At 38.4% G+C, this 14,544-nt stretch overlaps 2 protein-coding genes across 14 annotated transcripts in view; one reads left to right on the forward strand and one right to left on the reverse strand.

Moving 5' to 3' along the window:
- Positions 1–10,244, forward strand: part of LOC143024176 (uncharacterized) — a 229,835-nt gene extending 219,591 nt beyond the window's left edge. The window contains exon 6 of the mRNA XM_076183008.1: positions 8,936–10,244. Coding sequence (XP_076039123.1) covers positions 8,936–9,028 — 93 coding nt within the window. The 3' untranslated portion in view covers positions 9,029–10,244. The remainder of the gene's footprint in view (positions 1–8,935) is intronic.
- Gga (ADP-ribosylation factor-binding protein Gga) overlaps positions 1–14,544 on the reverse strand; it is a 251,519-nt gene that overhangs the window by 80,648 nt on the left and 156,327 nt on the right. The window lies entirely within an intron of this gene.

A 14,544-nucleotide genomic window follows, 5' to 3' on the forward strand; every position in this document is an offset into this window, starting at 1 on the left:
GATGCTAAAACAGATTTCGTAAGTAACGAAGTTGTGTCAGACGAATGGTACGCCATGTTTATGATAGATGCCGTCGAAAAAATGAAAGGATGATAAATTCGTCTAACCTAACCTAACCTAACCTATGTTTAATAAATCATTACCAGCAAATTAAATGTCATCCGGCTCGTCCTCGTTGTCGTCGTCGTGAAAGACGTTGGCGGGCTTTTCAACCACTCTCTCAGCTTGCGGGGTATACAAAGTTCTAGCAGCTTGAAGGAATGCATGTATCTCCGCTCCATAACATTCCTTCAAGGAAATGTACCTGGCAAGGTACTGTCGGAAGTACCGAGGCCGTCAATTGACAGACGACAAGATGGCTTCCCGATCCTATGCTACCGACTTCGTTCATTAGCATATTTGCTTGTAGCAAGGTATTTTTTATTTTCATTTCCGCCCACAAAATTTGATATTACGTTGATACATTTTAATTTACAAAATTAATGATTAATTTTCTATTGCTATATTGCGCCCATGGTGGAAACTAAAAAAAATACCCCATATGACTATAGTCGGAGTGGAGCGAGACTAGACCAATGCAAAATGGCTGTCTGTGTTGTGGACGCTATCATGTAGTCATGATAGCGTGAATGAATGCAGTGGCATGGAGTTGAAAACTGTCAAAGTTTTCGTAATTTTCTTGTCAAGATACATGCATTTTGGTTATAACTTGGTTGTAACTTTTTCTAGGCCTATGCACTGTCGCCGTCAGCAGGCTAGCTACGAAACATGTCAAAATAGTATGCCACTGTCCGAGACATTTTTTTGCACTGAAGCACCACCCAATTTTAAGAATTTTGCCCACGCCTTATGGTCCGATTAGGTTATGGTAATTAGGTTGTGTTTTTCCTTTAGACCATACACTATTATACACTTCTTTTTGCCCACTGTATATCTTACCAAATTTTCTTTTCCCTTAATTTAAACCTGAATGACTGTATCTCTAGCGTTTTCCTACATTTGTTGGTGAACCATTTCCTTAAACACCATCTAATCATTTTCTTGATCTTTCTTCCACTCTTTCCTGAGTTATTGTAAATATTCCTCTCCTATAATTCTTCCAGTTTTCTCAGTCATTGCCTTTATTTGTTCATTTACCTCTTTTTTTATGGTCACACAATTAGTGGTATCATTATTTTTCAACCTCTCATATTCACATTTTACTATGGCCATTTTCTTTTTAATGCACTTACCTCCTTATTTATTTCAAGATTCACTTTCCTTAGATCATTAATCTCTGGCTTCCATGATTCCCTCATAAACCTCTCCCTCTCTATGTCTATAATTCTTCTCCAGTTTCTTCTATCATACCCAGTAAATCAAGAAAAAGGCCCTTCTTCATCACTCTGAAATTCTATTTGAACCTAACTGAGATAAGTTCATGTTTACATTTTGTTTCACTATGGTGCCAGTAGAGAACTCTGAGCTCATGTTTATGTTTTATTTTGCTGGTTTGCCACTAGGGGTCTTCTCTGGCCTATTTCCATTTTCTTCCATTTTTCTTCAATACTCACTATTTCCACTGTAATTAAACCATCTCAGGCATCCACAAGCATTCCCCTTCCCATTCAACATAACCTAGGTATCCTGCTATTGTAGCACTGTTGAGATGTTCCATTTTTAAAGTATTTCTTGGGAGCTCCAATTTTTATGTGTTGTCTGACCGTTCATGTGTACTTACCTAGCTGTATCTTACAGAAAGGGGAGCAGTATCTAGTTTGCTCTTAAATTCATGTATAGTGTTTGCACACACTGTTGTTTCATTCAATTTGTTCCAGACATCCACCATTCTGTGGGGGAAAACTTTTCTTTTTCAGGTATCTTCTATAACTGTCCTTTTTCAAATTCTTTTCATGTCCTCTTGTATTTCTCTTATCCCAATTTAGTAAGTTTTCTCCATCAAGGACTTCCATGCCTCTCATTCTATAGATGGTCAATAGGTGACCTCTTTCTCTTCTTTGTTCCAAAGTCGGAAATTCCAGTTTTGACAATCTCTCCTCACATGACAGTTTTGAAAGTGGGCCATCTTCGTAGCTGCTCTTTGAATTTTTTCAATTTTCCTTACATTCTTTTTAGTACTAGGTGTCCACAGTGTTGCTGCATACTCCAGTCTTGGCCTTATCAGTGTAACTAGTATTTTCTTCACCATTTCTTCGTCCAAGTAGGTAAATGCCACCTTTATTGATCTTAGCAATTTGTAGGTTTCTTTGACAATTTTATATATCTGTTTATCAGGAGATATGTCTTTTATGATAATTACTCCCATGTCTTTTTCAGAACCCACTTTCTTTACTTCCTTTGTACCAATTTATTGTCCTGATATTCTTTTTTCACTTTTTCCAAATTCCATTATGCTACATTTCTTAATGTTGAAGTCCACTTCCCACTTCTGACTCCATTCCCAAACCCTGTTCAGATCTCTCTGTAGCAATTCACATACTATTTCAGTACTTTCCTCAGCAGTTTTGCATCATCAGGAAAGAAGTTCATGTAACATTCTACACCCCCATCCATGTCATTTACATAAATAGCAAACATTATTGGAGCCAATACTGATCCCTGTGGGACACCACTAATAACTTTTTCCCAAGTAGAACTCATCTCTGATCACTCTTCTCATTTTTCTTTCATGACTTCAACCATTTCTATATCTTCTGTGTATTCTATACTCCCTTGGCAAAATTTTACTATTTCCTATTTGTTTTTTTAGTTTACATATCTATAGAATAATTTTGGTTGGTCCTTATATTTTTCAATTATGTCTTTTTCAGTTTCTTTTTTCCTCCCTGTGTACTTTCACATATTCATTCCTTAGATTGATATATATTTGCCACTTTCCAGGTTTATCTTTTTTCCATCTTTTCCAAACTTTATCGCTTTTATCATCTCACTACACCTGTTAAACCAACACTTAATATACACATTTTTCTGTTTTTGTCTTGGTACATATTTATCCACTCTTTCACAACAGATTTCCTTCAAAATCATCCATTTCTCTTGCACTTGATTGATTGTGTGCTCTTTATTACACAATTTTTCCCAAATCGCTTTTTGAAAGAACTTTCTACGTTTCCCAAAGTCTGTTTCATTCCACAACAATCTTCTCTTTCTGTATTTCTCATCTCTCCATATATTTCCTCTTTTAGTTCAAACTCAAGTAGTATGTGGTCACTCTTCCCAATTGGTGTTTTGTATTCAATTTCATCCACAATTTCAGGCTCTAATGTAAATATTAATTCTAATCTTAACTGTTCTTCATTATTTCTATATCTTGTACAGGTAAACGTCGACTTACGATGGCATTAGGTTTCGATAGAGCCATCGTAAGACGATTTCATCGTAAGTCGATCCCCAATTTGTGTATCACTGTTCCGTGGTCACTGTACCTAGCCTACCTGTATGTTAACCACCAGAGATACTGAATATAGCCTATTAAACATGTACAGTAGTTTATTTAATTATTTTTATCCTTTTTACCATATTCAAACACTATAATATGTATTTTCAGTACGGAACTTAAATCTCGCGGGCAGCAGCCAATGCCAGCCATACGACGTGACGTAATAATACTCGCATCATAAAATATAGTCACCGCTTATATCGATCGTTCTCTCTTTCACCCGCGAATTTTGAAAACCACAGAGAATGGGATTCAAGGCACATTTGAGAGAATGTAAAAACACAGGGGCGACTACAATAAATATAATCAAGACGCCGATATGGCAACGTCGCGAATCCACTTGCTCCTCATGACGCCTACGTGTGCGGCACCGTATGGAAGGGGTTAAATTATCATATCGTCGTCGTCGTCGTCGTCATCGTAAAGTCGAACGATCGTAAGTCGTGGCCATCGTAAGTCGACGTTTACCTGTATTCTCCTTTACCATTTCTTTGAGTATTCATTTTCTGTGGTGGGGGAAAAGAATACTGCCACCAAGTATTCCCATTTGGATCGTAAGAGGCGAGAAGAAAGGGACGGGGATTGGGACTAGGCATCCTTCTCCTTGTAGCCCCACAGGGGACATTCCTAAATGAAAAAGTAAAGGCATAAGAGGGTCTGGGAGTTTTCCGACCAGCACCCTAAGGTTTGGGTCTTTTAATGTGCGTGGATGTGGTACAGATGAGAGTAAAAGGGAAGAGATAGGTAGTATGTTTGTGAGAAGAAAGATGGATGTGTTGGCTTTGAGTGAAACTAAGTTGAAAGGGAAGGGTGAGTGTAAGTTTGGGAGTGTAAGTGGGAGGTTATCAGGAGTGAAGAGAGGGCGAGGGAGGGAAGGGGTGGCTATTCTAGTAAGTGAAGAGATAGGTAAACGGGTAGTGGAGTGGAAGGAGGTTTCCTCAAGGATAATGTGGATGAAGGTGAAACTGGGAAAGGAGATGTGGGTCTTTGTGAGTGCATATGGGCCTGGCAGTGAGAAGAATGTAGAAGAAAGGGAGGCCTTTTGGATAGATTTAAATGAGTGCATAGAGGATTTAGGGAGAAATGTCAATGTAATAGTACTGGGAGACCTTAATGCTAGGGAAGGAAATGGTCCAATTGATGGAGTGGTTGGGAAATGTGGAGTTCCAGGAAAGAATCGTAGTGGAGAGTTGATGGTGGAAATGTGTCTAGAGAGTTGATCATAGCAAATACAGTGTTTCGGAAGAGAGTCAAGCATAAGTACACATGGGAGAGGGTGGTGGATGGAAGGGTGGTAGACAGAGCGTTGATGGATTATGTAGTGGTAAACAGGATTATGATAGGAAGAATTAAGGATGTACATGTGCTAAGGGGAGAGGGTGGGGGAATATCAGATCATTTTTTTGGTGGAAGGTAAGTTGAGAGTGGAGGATAGATGGAGAAAGAGGAAAGGGACAAAAGGTAGGGAGGTGCTTAGGGTGAACTCTTTAAATGAAAAGGAAAAAGAGAAGGAGTACAAGAAGAAGCTGAAGGAGGAGAGGGAGGGAGTGAAGGATAGAGTAGAGCTAGGTGTAGAGGAGGAATGGGGATGGTTCAAGGAGGGAGTCACAAAGAGTGCAAGAATGGTGTGTGGAACAAGAAGGACAGGAGGAAATAGAAGGAAGGGTAGTGAATGGTGGGATGAGGAAACAAAGAAGGTTGTAGAAGAGAAGAAGAGAGCTTTCACAGATTGGTTACAAAATAGGATGAGGGAGTCATATGAGAGGTACAAAGAAAAGAAAAGAGAAGTAAAGTAAAAGGTAAAGGAGGCAAAGAGGAGAGCAGATGTGAAGTGGGGTAAGAATATGACAGAAAATTTTGAAAGTAATAAGATGTTTTGGAAAGAAATTAAGAGAGGAAAAGGAGGCGAATCAAGTAGAGAAGAAAAGGTAAAAGGTGCAGATGGAGAGATGATAATGGAAGAGAAGGCAGTAAGGGGAAGATGGGCAGAATATTTTAGGGAGTTGCTAAATGTGAAGGAGGATAGGGAAAGAAAGATAGCTGCAGTGGGAAATGCTAAGAAAATGAGAGTGAGGAGTGAGGAAAATGGAGGAGAAATAAGGAAGGATGAAGTGAAGACAGTTGTTAAGATGATGAAAGCATGTAAGGCACCTGGTCTGGATGGATGCCATGCAGAATGTCTAAAAAAAGGAGGTACAGTGATGGTGGACTGGCTGGTGAGGTTATTTAATGTTTGCTGGAGAGAGGGTAGAGTGCCGGAGGACTGGAGGAGTGCCTGTATAGTTCCACTTTACAAGGGAAAAGGGGACAAGTGTGAATGTAGTAGTTTCAGAGGGATTAGCTTGTTAAGTGTAGTTGGGAAGGCTTATGGGAGGATCTTGATTGAGAGGATTAGGAGAGGAACAGAGGGAGTAATTGGTGAGGAACAGTGTGGATTTAGGACAGGTAGAGGTTGTGTAGATCAGATCTTTGTGGTAAGACAAATATGTGAGAAAGCTATAGGAAAGGGGAAGGATGTTTTTTGGGCTTTTATGGATCTGGAAAAGGCTTACGATAGGGTAGACAAAAAGGCACTGTGGGAGGTTATGCAGATATATGGGATAGAAGGAAAGCTTCTAGGAGCTGTCAAGAGTTTTTATGAGAGTAGTAGAGCTTGTGTCAGGATTAGAAATGGAGAGAGTGAGTGGTTCGAGGTAAAGGTGGGACTTCGTCAAGGATGCATTATGTCACCCTGGCTGTTCAACTTATACATGGATGGGGTAGTGCGAGAGGTAAATGCAAGGGTAGTGGGTCAGGGATTGGAGATGGTTAAAGAAAATGGAGAAAAGTGGGAGGTGAGCCAGCTGTTGTTTGCTGACGACACTGCGCTTGTGGCAGGATCGGAGGAGGGACTGAGGAAGTTGGTGACAGAGTTTTGGAGAGTACGTGATAGAAGAAAGCTAAAGATAAATGTGGGTAAATGTAAGGTGATGAGATGTACAAGGGGTGAAAGTGGCAGTAGACTGGAAGTGAGCATTAAGGGAGAGCAACTGAAGGAAGTGGATAGTTTTAGATACTTGGATGCAAATGTTACACAGGGCGGTGGGCAGGATGCAGGGATGACCCGTCATCCAGGAGGTGCTCAGATGAGAGGAAGGGTGGGAGGGGTGTGGAGTGTATTTAGGGATGAAATGGGTGGGAGTGTTTTTATGCCTTTCCCTTTTTGGCTACCTCCCTTGGAAGGGGGAAAAAGCCTTGGTATATGTATGTATGTATGGATGCAAATGTGGCACGAAAAGGTGGAGTGAAGGTGGAGGTAGAATGTAGATTGAGAAAAGCGAGTAAATGCCTTGGTGGATTGAAGTGTGTAATGAGGAATAGACATTTAGGAATGGATGCTAAAAGGAGACTGTATGAAGGAGTGATTGTGCCAACAGCACTGTATGGGGCAGAAACATGGAACATTAGAGAGGAAAAGAGAGGAGTTTGAATGTGTTTGAGATGAGGTGTCTGAGAAGTATGATGGGGGTTACTAGGCTAGAGTGAGAAATGAAGAGGTGAGGACAAGAACGGGGGTGGAAAGGGAGTTGGGAGATAGGGTTGATGAAAGAATATTAGGATGGTTTGGACACATGGAAAGAATGAGTGAAGAAAGACTAGTAAAAGAGGTATGGAAGGCAGATGTGGAGGGAGTGAACATGAGGGGATGTCCTAGGATGAGATGGATGGATGGGGTGAAGGGGGCTTTGGGGAAGAGGGGAATGTCTGTTGAGGAAGGACAGGAGAGGACAGAAGACAGGGGGGAATGGAGAATGGTTGTATATGGATGATGTGATGCATGAGGTGGAATGGGTGGGGGGATGGGGGGTGAGGTAGTATGTGTGAGCAAACTTTGACGCAGCCCGAAGGGATTTCTCCCCGTCTTCTCCTTTTATGCATGGGGGGATGGAGAGGGGGGTCGCCAATTTAATGAAGCGGCCTTGCTGTGGACATGCTGTGTCTTGCGACACTGCTTCTGACCCAGGGCAGTGGACAAGGTGCAGGGATGACCTGTCATCCAGGAGGTGCTAAGATGAGAGGGAGGGTGGAGGGGTGTGGAGTGTATTCGGGGATGGAATGGGTGGGAATGATTTTATGCCTTTTCCTTTTTGGCTACCTCCCTTGTAAGAGGGAAAAAGCCTTGGTATATGTATGTAAAATTTTCTGTCATACTCTTACCCCATTTCACATCTGCTCTCCTCTTTGCTTCCTTTATCTTATGCTTAACTTCCCTTCTCTTTACTTTGTACCTCTCATATGATTCCCTCGTCCTAAATTGTAGCCAATCTATGAATGCCTACTTCTCTTCTATACCCTTCTTTGCTTCCTCATCCCACCACTCACTACCCTTCCTTCTATTTTCTACTGCCCTCCTTGTTCCATACACCACTTTTGCACACCTTATGACTTCCTCCTTGAACCATCCCCATTCCTCCTCCACTCCTAGTTCTACTCTATCCTTTACTCCCTCCCACTCCTCTCTCAGCTTCTTCTTATACTCATTCTCCTTTTTTTCTCATTTAAGCAGTTACATGTCCTAAGGGGAGAGAGTGGGGGAATATCAGATCATTTTCTGGTGGAAGGTAAATTGAGAGTGGAGAATTGGTGGAGAAAGAGGAAAAGGGCAGAAGGTAGGGAGGTACTTAGAGTGAACTGCTTAAATGAAAAAAAAAAAAATAATAATAATAATAATAAAAGAAACTAGAAAGAATTCAAAGAATAATGACAAAGATGGCACCAACACTTTGCAATTTGACGTACAAAGATTGGATAAACTAAATCTACCAACCATGGAACAAAAAGGAAGAGGTGATTTGATAACCATCTACAGAATTATAAAAGGGGTGGAAATTCTTGATAGGGATGACCTACTAAAATGGGACAGAAGAAATACAAGAGGACACAAGAAGAAACTTAAGAAGGACAGTTACAGAAGAGATCTGAAAAAGAATAGGTTTCCACATAGAGTGATAGATATCTGGAACAAACTGAATGAAGAAACAGTGAGTGCTAAATCTATACATGACTTTAAGAAAAAAACTGGATGCAGAATGATACAATAGTGGGCCACTTCAAGCATAGCTCTTTTCCCACAAAATACAACTAGGTAAAATACATGAGATGAAAATGCAACAACACAAAATAGCACATAAAATAGAATAAAAGATAGATTTTAGTAATGGTCAAATTACATACACCCCATAATATACTTTCACTGAGCTACTCAGGTCCATATAGGATGATTGATTTTGTAGGTGGAAATAAATACAAGATCTTACACTTACAAACTAGAGAAATATCAATTAGTCACTTAGATGATATAAAGAAGGTTAGGATACAATTTGATGATGAGGATACATGTGGCACTGAGATTAAAAGTTCTCAATGTATTAATGCAGTAATTGAATCTTTTAATTCAGAAGAGTATGTTGATAACATAATATGTGAGCTGAATATTAATCCAAATACATTTTACAGATAGTATTCATATTGTTGAAATGTATGGTGCATGACTGTGATGGGAGACCTGAACTACTTGGGACCTTGGTGTGTCAGACAGATGCTACCTGATGCCTTGGTCAGTCATGAAGACCTGGAACCTTGCCTATATAAGGACAATGCCAATAAGTACTGAACTATGATTCTTTCGTGAAGCATTGAAAATTATTATGCAGATTCACTAGTGTGTGTCCTAGACAAAAAGTTAAATAATTGTGTGTGAAACAAATATGAAATTATGCAGAGACACACTACTATTACTAAAATCTTTAATGCTGTGTATATAAATGTTGTAACATATCTCACTGATACACAATTCACCATCTTTTAAAAAGTGAAAACATTTTCCATTGAGATTTAGCAAAATTATCCTACTAATGTCTTATTTTAATTATTGCCGTTCTTAATAAAAGTTCATAATCAGAAGGAGAAAGACATTGAATAATATTTGACAGTTTTTCTGATTTTGTTATTGGTAAATTAATTTATGACATCTTAAGTTTTGGTAGTAATGAGTTTTGCAATTCAATTTGACATATTTATATCTGTGTTATAATTATTTTGTTTTGTGTCTTTTTTATGTTTCTGACATTTATGTATTTTGGAAGGGTTACATATTTATTTCTTTGTTATGTGTGGCATATATTTTGATGGCACCATCCACTGGAGGATAATACTTTTAACATTTCGCCCTATGCAGAAACAGTTTTAATAGCTTCTTGTATGGGATACTTTTCAAGTATACATTTCCATCAAGCCCTGTAAGAGGGTAGTTGAAAATGGTTGGCCAGGACGACCAAGGGTAGCTACCAAGCCCTGTAAGAGGCCAGTAGATAAAGGTAGACAAGTTAGAGGGATAGGTAGCAAGAATTTGATTGTTACAAGTTGGATATTTGGTAAATAATAGCTGTGAAGGTGTTGCATAATCTTGCTCCTTGTCTAAAGTTTATAAACAACTGCTAGGGACCCAATTTCATTGCTGTATAATGCTGATGTAACAATATGTAAACTAAGCCAGTGACACATTGATTTTGACATTGCTTGAGTAAGCAGTATTGTTAAAGACATTTGTAACAGTCTTTCTGATTGGAGAGAGGGTGGAGAAAATTTAATTGGTTCATGGGAGTAAAGTCACACCTTTAGATGCATCGAGTAAAGATCATTGGACTAAAGAAATCATTGCAAACTGACTTGGTGATCAAATTGAGGATTCCAGTTGGGATTCCTCTGGTGTACCTAAGACAATAATGTTGTAGAAGAATTAGTGAAGAAAATCAAGAAAATATCTCAACAGTTTAAATTCCCCTATTCTATGCATGTACTATGTGGAACTTGACTAAGATGATCTGCTGCATGTGGCCTGCAGATGAAAATAAGAAACGAAAATTGAGTGACTAACCTACATTAATACATTGACGAAAAGTGAAAGTGAACCAAAGAAGGGAACACTAGATGTAGTAGTAAACACTGTTAATGACAGTGGAAGTAACAGTGGTAACATGCTTCATCATATGAGGATGCACCAGCTCCTAACATAAATTGCTCCATCTGCATACAAAAAGAATTCCCAATGTTCAACCACTCCAACCCCTCCCCAGGACTCTTGACTTTTCTACTTTACTGACAGCCGTGGACATGCAATCCAAATGTAACAGACACACTAAATCCTCCCACATGTCCAACTAAGCCAAACTCTGGACAAAACACCCATTAAAAACCAATTATTTTTCACCACCTGAGGACACCTTCTTGCCCTTCTTACAGGAATTCAACACCAAATCCACACCAGTCTCAGAAGTGTTATCTACATTCAGACACACTCATGCAGTGCTTATCAGCCCAACGACATACAAAGATACACATATGAGTTTTTCAAGCACAAGACAATGATGTACTCTGTATGCCAGAAACTTGCTATGTCAATGGCATTTCCTTCCTTTCAGCCATCAGCTCTACGTCAAAGGCCATACTTGCATTTTAATTACCAATGACACTAATGCACCCCTTCATCTCACAGTTGGGACAAACATTTGTGATTTTGAAGTACATCCTTCAGGCATCAAAGTCATGGATGACAAATTACCTACTTCTCAAGTTTGTACCACAATTTCCAACATGCCCACAGCACAGGAACCCATTGATGCATCACATTTTAACACCATAAATCCCCTGATGCACAAGTAGACTTGCTTGCACTTTGCAACAAGTTCAGGTGAGAACTCTAAACCATGTTACATTCCCACATGCAGAATGCCACACAGTAAATGCATGATTGTACATAACCTTATCCAAAGACATGACTGAGCAAGATATTTTTGAACCATCTATCATCAAATAGAATTTTCCTCTCTTTGTCGTCCCTAAACACGATGGTTCCTTCTGCCCTGTAACCTTCAAAGAGTTAAATAAGCTTACAATTGCAAATAGACATCCCATCCCTGTCACCAAGACAAAAAAAAAAAAAAAAAAAAAAAGAATATGTAAAGTGCTGGTACAACAAAAGTTGTAGTGTTAAAAGACAAAAGAGACAAAGCTTGGACCAAATGGAAGAAAGACAGACCTGAAAAATGGAAAATATATACTTGTTATAGAAATGAATATGTACAAGCGTGCAGAGAGGAAAAGAGAAAATATGAAAAAGATGTCATAGAAAAATGTAAAGATCAACCAAAACTATTCTACAGATTTGTAAACAACAAACTGAAAAACAAACAAGATTTGGAGAAATTAAGACAAGGAGGAGTTGAATACACAGAGGAAATAGAAATGGCGGAAATTATGAACAAGCAATTTAAATCAGTGTTTACAAGGGAGAATATACAACCGGAAAAGATCGAATGGAAAGAGAAAGTCCCCCCTATGAAAGAAATAGAAGTAACAAAGAATGAAATAATGAAACACTTGAGTAATCTTGATGTTAGAAAATCGCATGGACCAGATGAAATAGCAAACTAGATTTTGAAAGAATGCAGAAATGAACTGGCAGACAAAATACATAGCATAATAAATAGTTCCTTGAAAGAAGGAAAAGTTCCAGAAGATTGGAAAAAAGCAAATATAGTACCTATATATAAAGGAGGAAATAAAGACCCTACCTACTATAGACCAGTCTCTCTAACAAGTACAATAGCAAAAATTTGTGAAAGAATTATCAAAAATAAATGGGTAAAATATTTAGAAAAACAAAAACAAAAAAAAAAAACAGCATGCTAAATCCAAGGCAATTTGGATTCAGACAAGGACGATCATGCGTCACTAATTTAATATGTTTCTATTCAAGGCTAATAGATATAATACAAGAAAGAGATGGATGGGCTGATTGTGCATTTCTACACATAAAAAAAGCCTTTGACAAAGTACCACGTAAGAAGTTGCTTAAGAAATTAGAAACTGAAGGAGGAATACAGGGCAAACTACTAAATTGGATGGAAGACTTTTTGCAAGAAAGAAAAATGAGAGTAGTGATAAGAGACAAACACTCAAGATGGTATGACATAATAAGCGGTGTTCCATAAGGAAAAGTTCTGGCCCCAATAATGTTTGCTATATATATTAATGATATGGATGAAGAAATTGAAAGTTATATGAGCTTCTTTGCAGATGATGCAAAACTACTAAAATTAGTGAACACGGAAGAAGATTGCGAGTCACTACAGAGTGATCTAAATAAAGTATGGGAATGGAGTAGGATGTGGGAGATGGAGTTCAATACAAAAAAGTGTAGTATAATGGAATTTGGAAAAAGCAAAAACAGAATAACAGGATCATATAAATTGGGAAAAGGAATAAAAAAAAGTAGAAAATGAGAAGGACCTGGGAGTCATTGTTATGAATAATATGTCACCTGAGAAACATATAAATAAGATTTTTGGATAAACTTATAATTTAATAAGAACAATTAAAGTGGCATTTACATACCTGGATGAAGAAATGGTGAAGAAAATTCTAATCACTCTGATAAGACCAAGATTGGAATATGCTGCAATGATGTGGTCACCAAGTACAAAAAAATGTATAAAAAAACTTGAAAGAATACAAAGAGCAATTACAAAATTAGCACCAACACTCTCAAAACTATCATATGAAGAGAGACTAGCAAAACTTGAACTACAGACACTAGAGCAAAGAAGAGAGGAGATTTGATAGCTATTTACAGAATCATGAAAGGCATAGAAATTATTGATAGAGAGAATCTGATAAAATGGGATGATAGAAATACAAGAGGGCACAGAAAGAAAATCAAGAAAGACAGCTATAGAAGAGATCTGAAAAAGAACAGCTTTCCTCACAGAGTAATAGACAGTTGGAACAAGTTAGATGAGAAAGTGGTGTGTGCAAAAACAATACATGAATTTAAAAATAGTTTAGATAAAATACAGCTAGGTAAATACTAGGTAAATACACAAGATATCTTGCACTTCGTTGGTGAAAATAACATAAGTGTTCACAGCTTTCGACCTTATGTAAGGATATTTCCAGATCTCCCTTGCTCCAGAGTCTAGGACTCTGACAGCCTTTAGTATGCCCATAGATTATTATCACTTCAAACAACTAGCCATGGGTCTCATTTCAGCTCCTTCATTGTTCACATGACTTATGCACACAGTACTTGCAGGTCTTATAGGTTACTCACTGTTTATATACCTTGATGACATGATCATCACTTCAAAATCTATTAGTGAACATTTACACACTTTTTACACGGTCTTTTCATGCCTAGCAAAAGCAGGTCTTAACCACTTCACTACGGGACTTAAATCTCGCGGGCAGCAGCCAATGCCAGCCATACGACATGTCGTAATAATACTCGTATCATAAAATATAGTCACCGCTTATATCGATCGTTCTCTCTTTCACCCATGAATTTTGAAAACCACAGAGAATGAGATTAAGAGCAGATAAGGGAGAATGTAAAAACACAGGGGCGACTACAATATATATAATCAAGACGCTGATATGGCAGCATCGCGAATCCACTTGCTCCTCATGACGCCTACGTGTGCGGCACCGTATGGAAGGGGTTAAATTGAAGCTTGAGAAGGGCTCCTTCAGAAAGAAATATGCTTCTTAGGGCATGTTCTTAATTCATAAGGAATTTTAACCTCACAGGACAAGGTCAAGGCAGTTATTGATTTTCCATGCCTTACTTCTATTGAACGCATACATTCATTCCTTGGTCTATCAGGATTTTATAGACGTCACATTCATGGTTACACTGGTATAGCAGCACCATTAACTTCAATACTTAAGGGGGTACGCGACACCTGAAGGTCATTTTCTAAAATATTTAGAGTAAAGAGCTGAAACTTCTCAGGTAAATAGGTATCCATATTGCCTACATTTTAGGTGAAGCAGAATGATGTATGTACACATGTACACATGTACGTATACCAGTAGCGACATTTAAAAGTGCACAGCACCATAATACGTGGACCAATTTGTTTTATATTTTGGCTATGATTAGTCAGTAGGCACACCTAGGGCCGGTCATTGAGTAATTGAACAATTTCCTTTATACTTTTGCATACAGGCATTTCAATTTTAATGTCTGGCAAAATTCGTGAAAAATACAATTTTTTTGCTCGTTT

This window comes from Oratosquilla oratoria, chromosome 3 (genome assembly GCF_046742065.1).
Source record: "Oratosquilla oratoria isolate Oo_2021 chromosome 3, ASM4674206v1, whole genome shotgun sequence".
NCBI lineage: Eukaryota > Metazoa > Arthropoda > Malacostraca > Stomatopoda > Squillidae > Oratosquilla > Oratosquilla oratoria.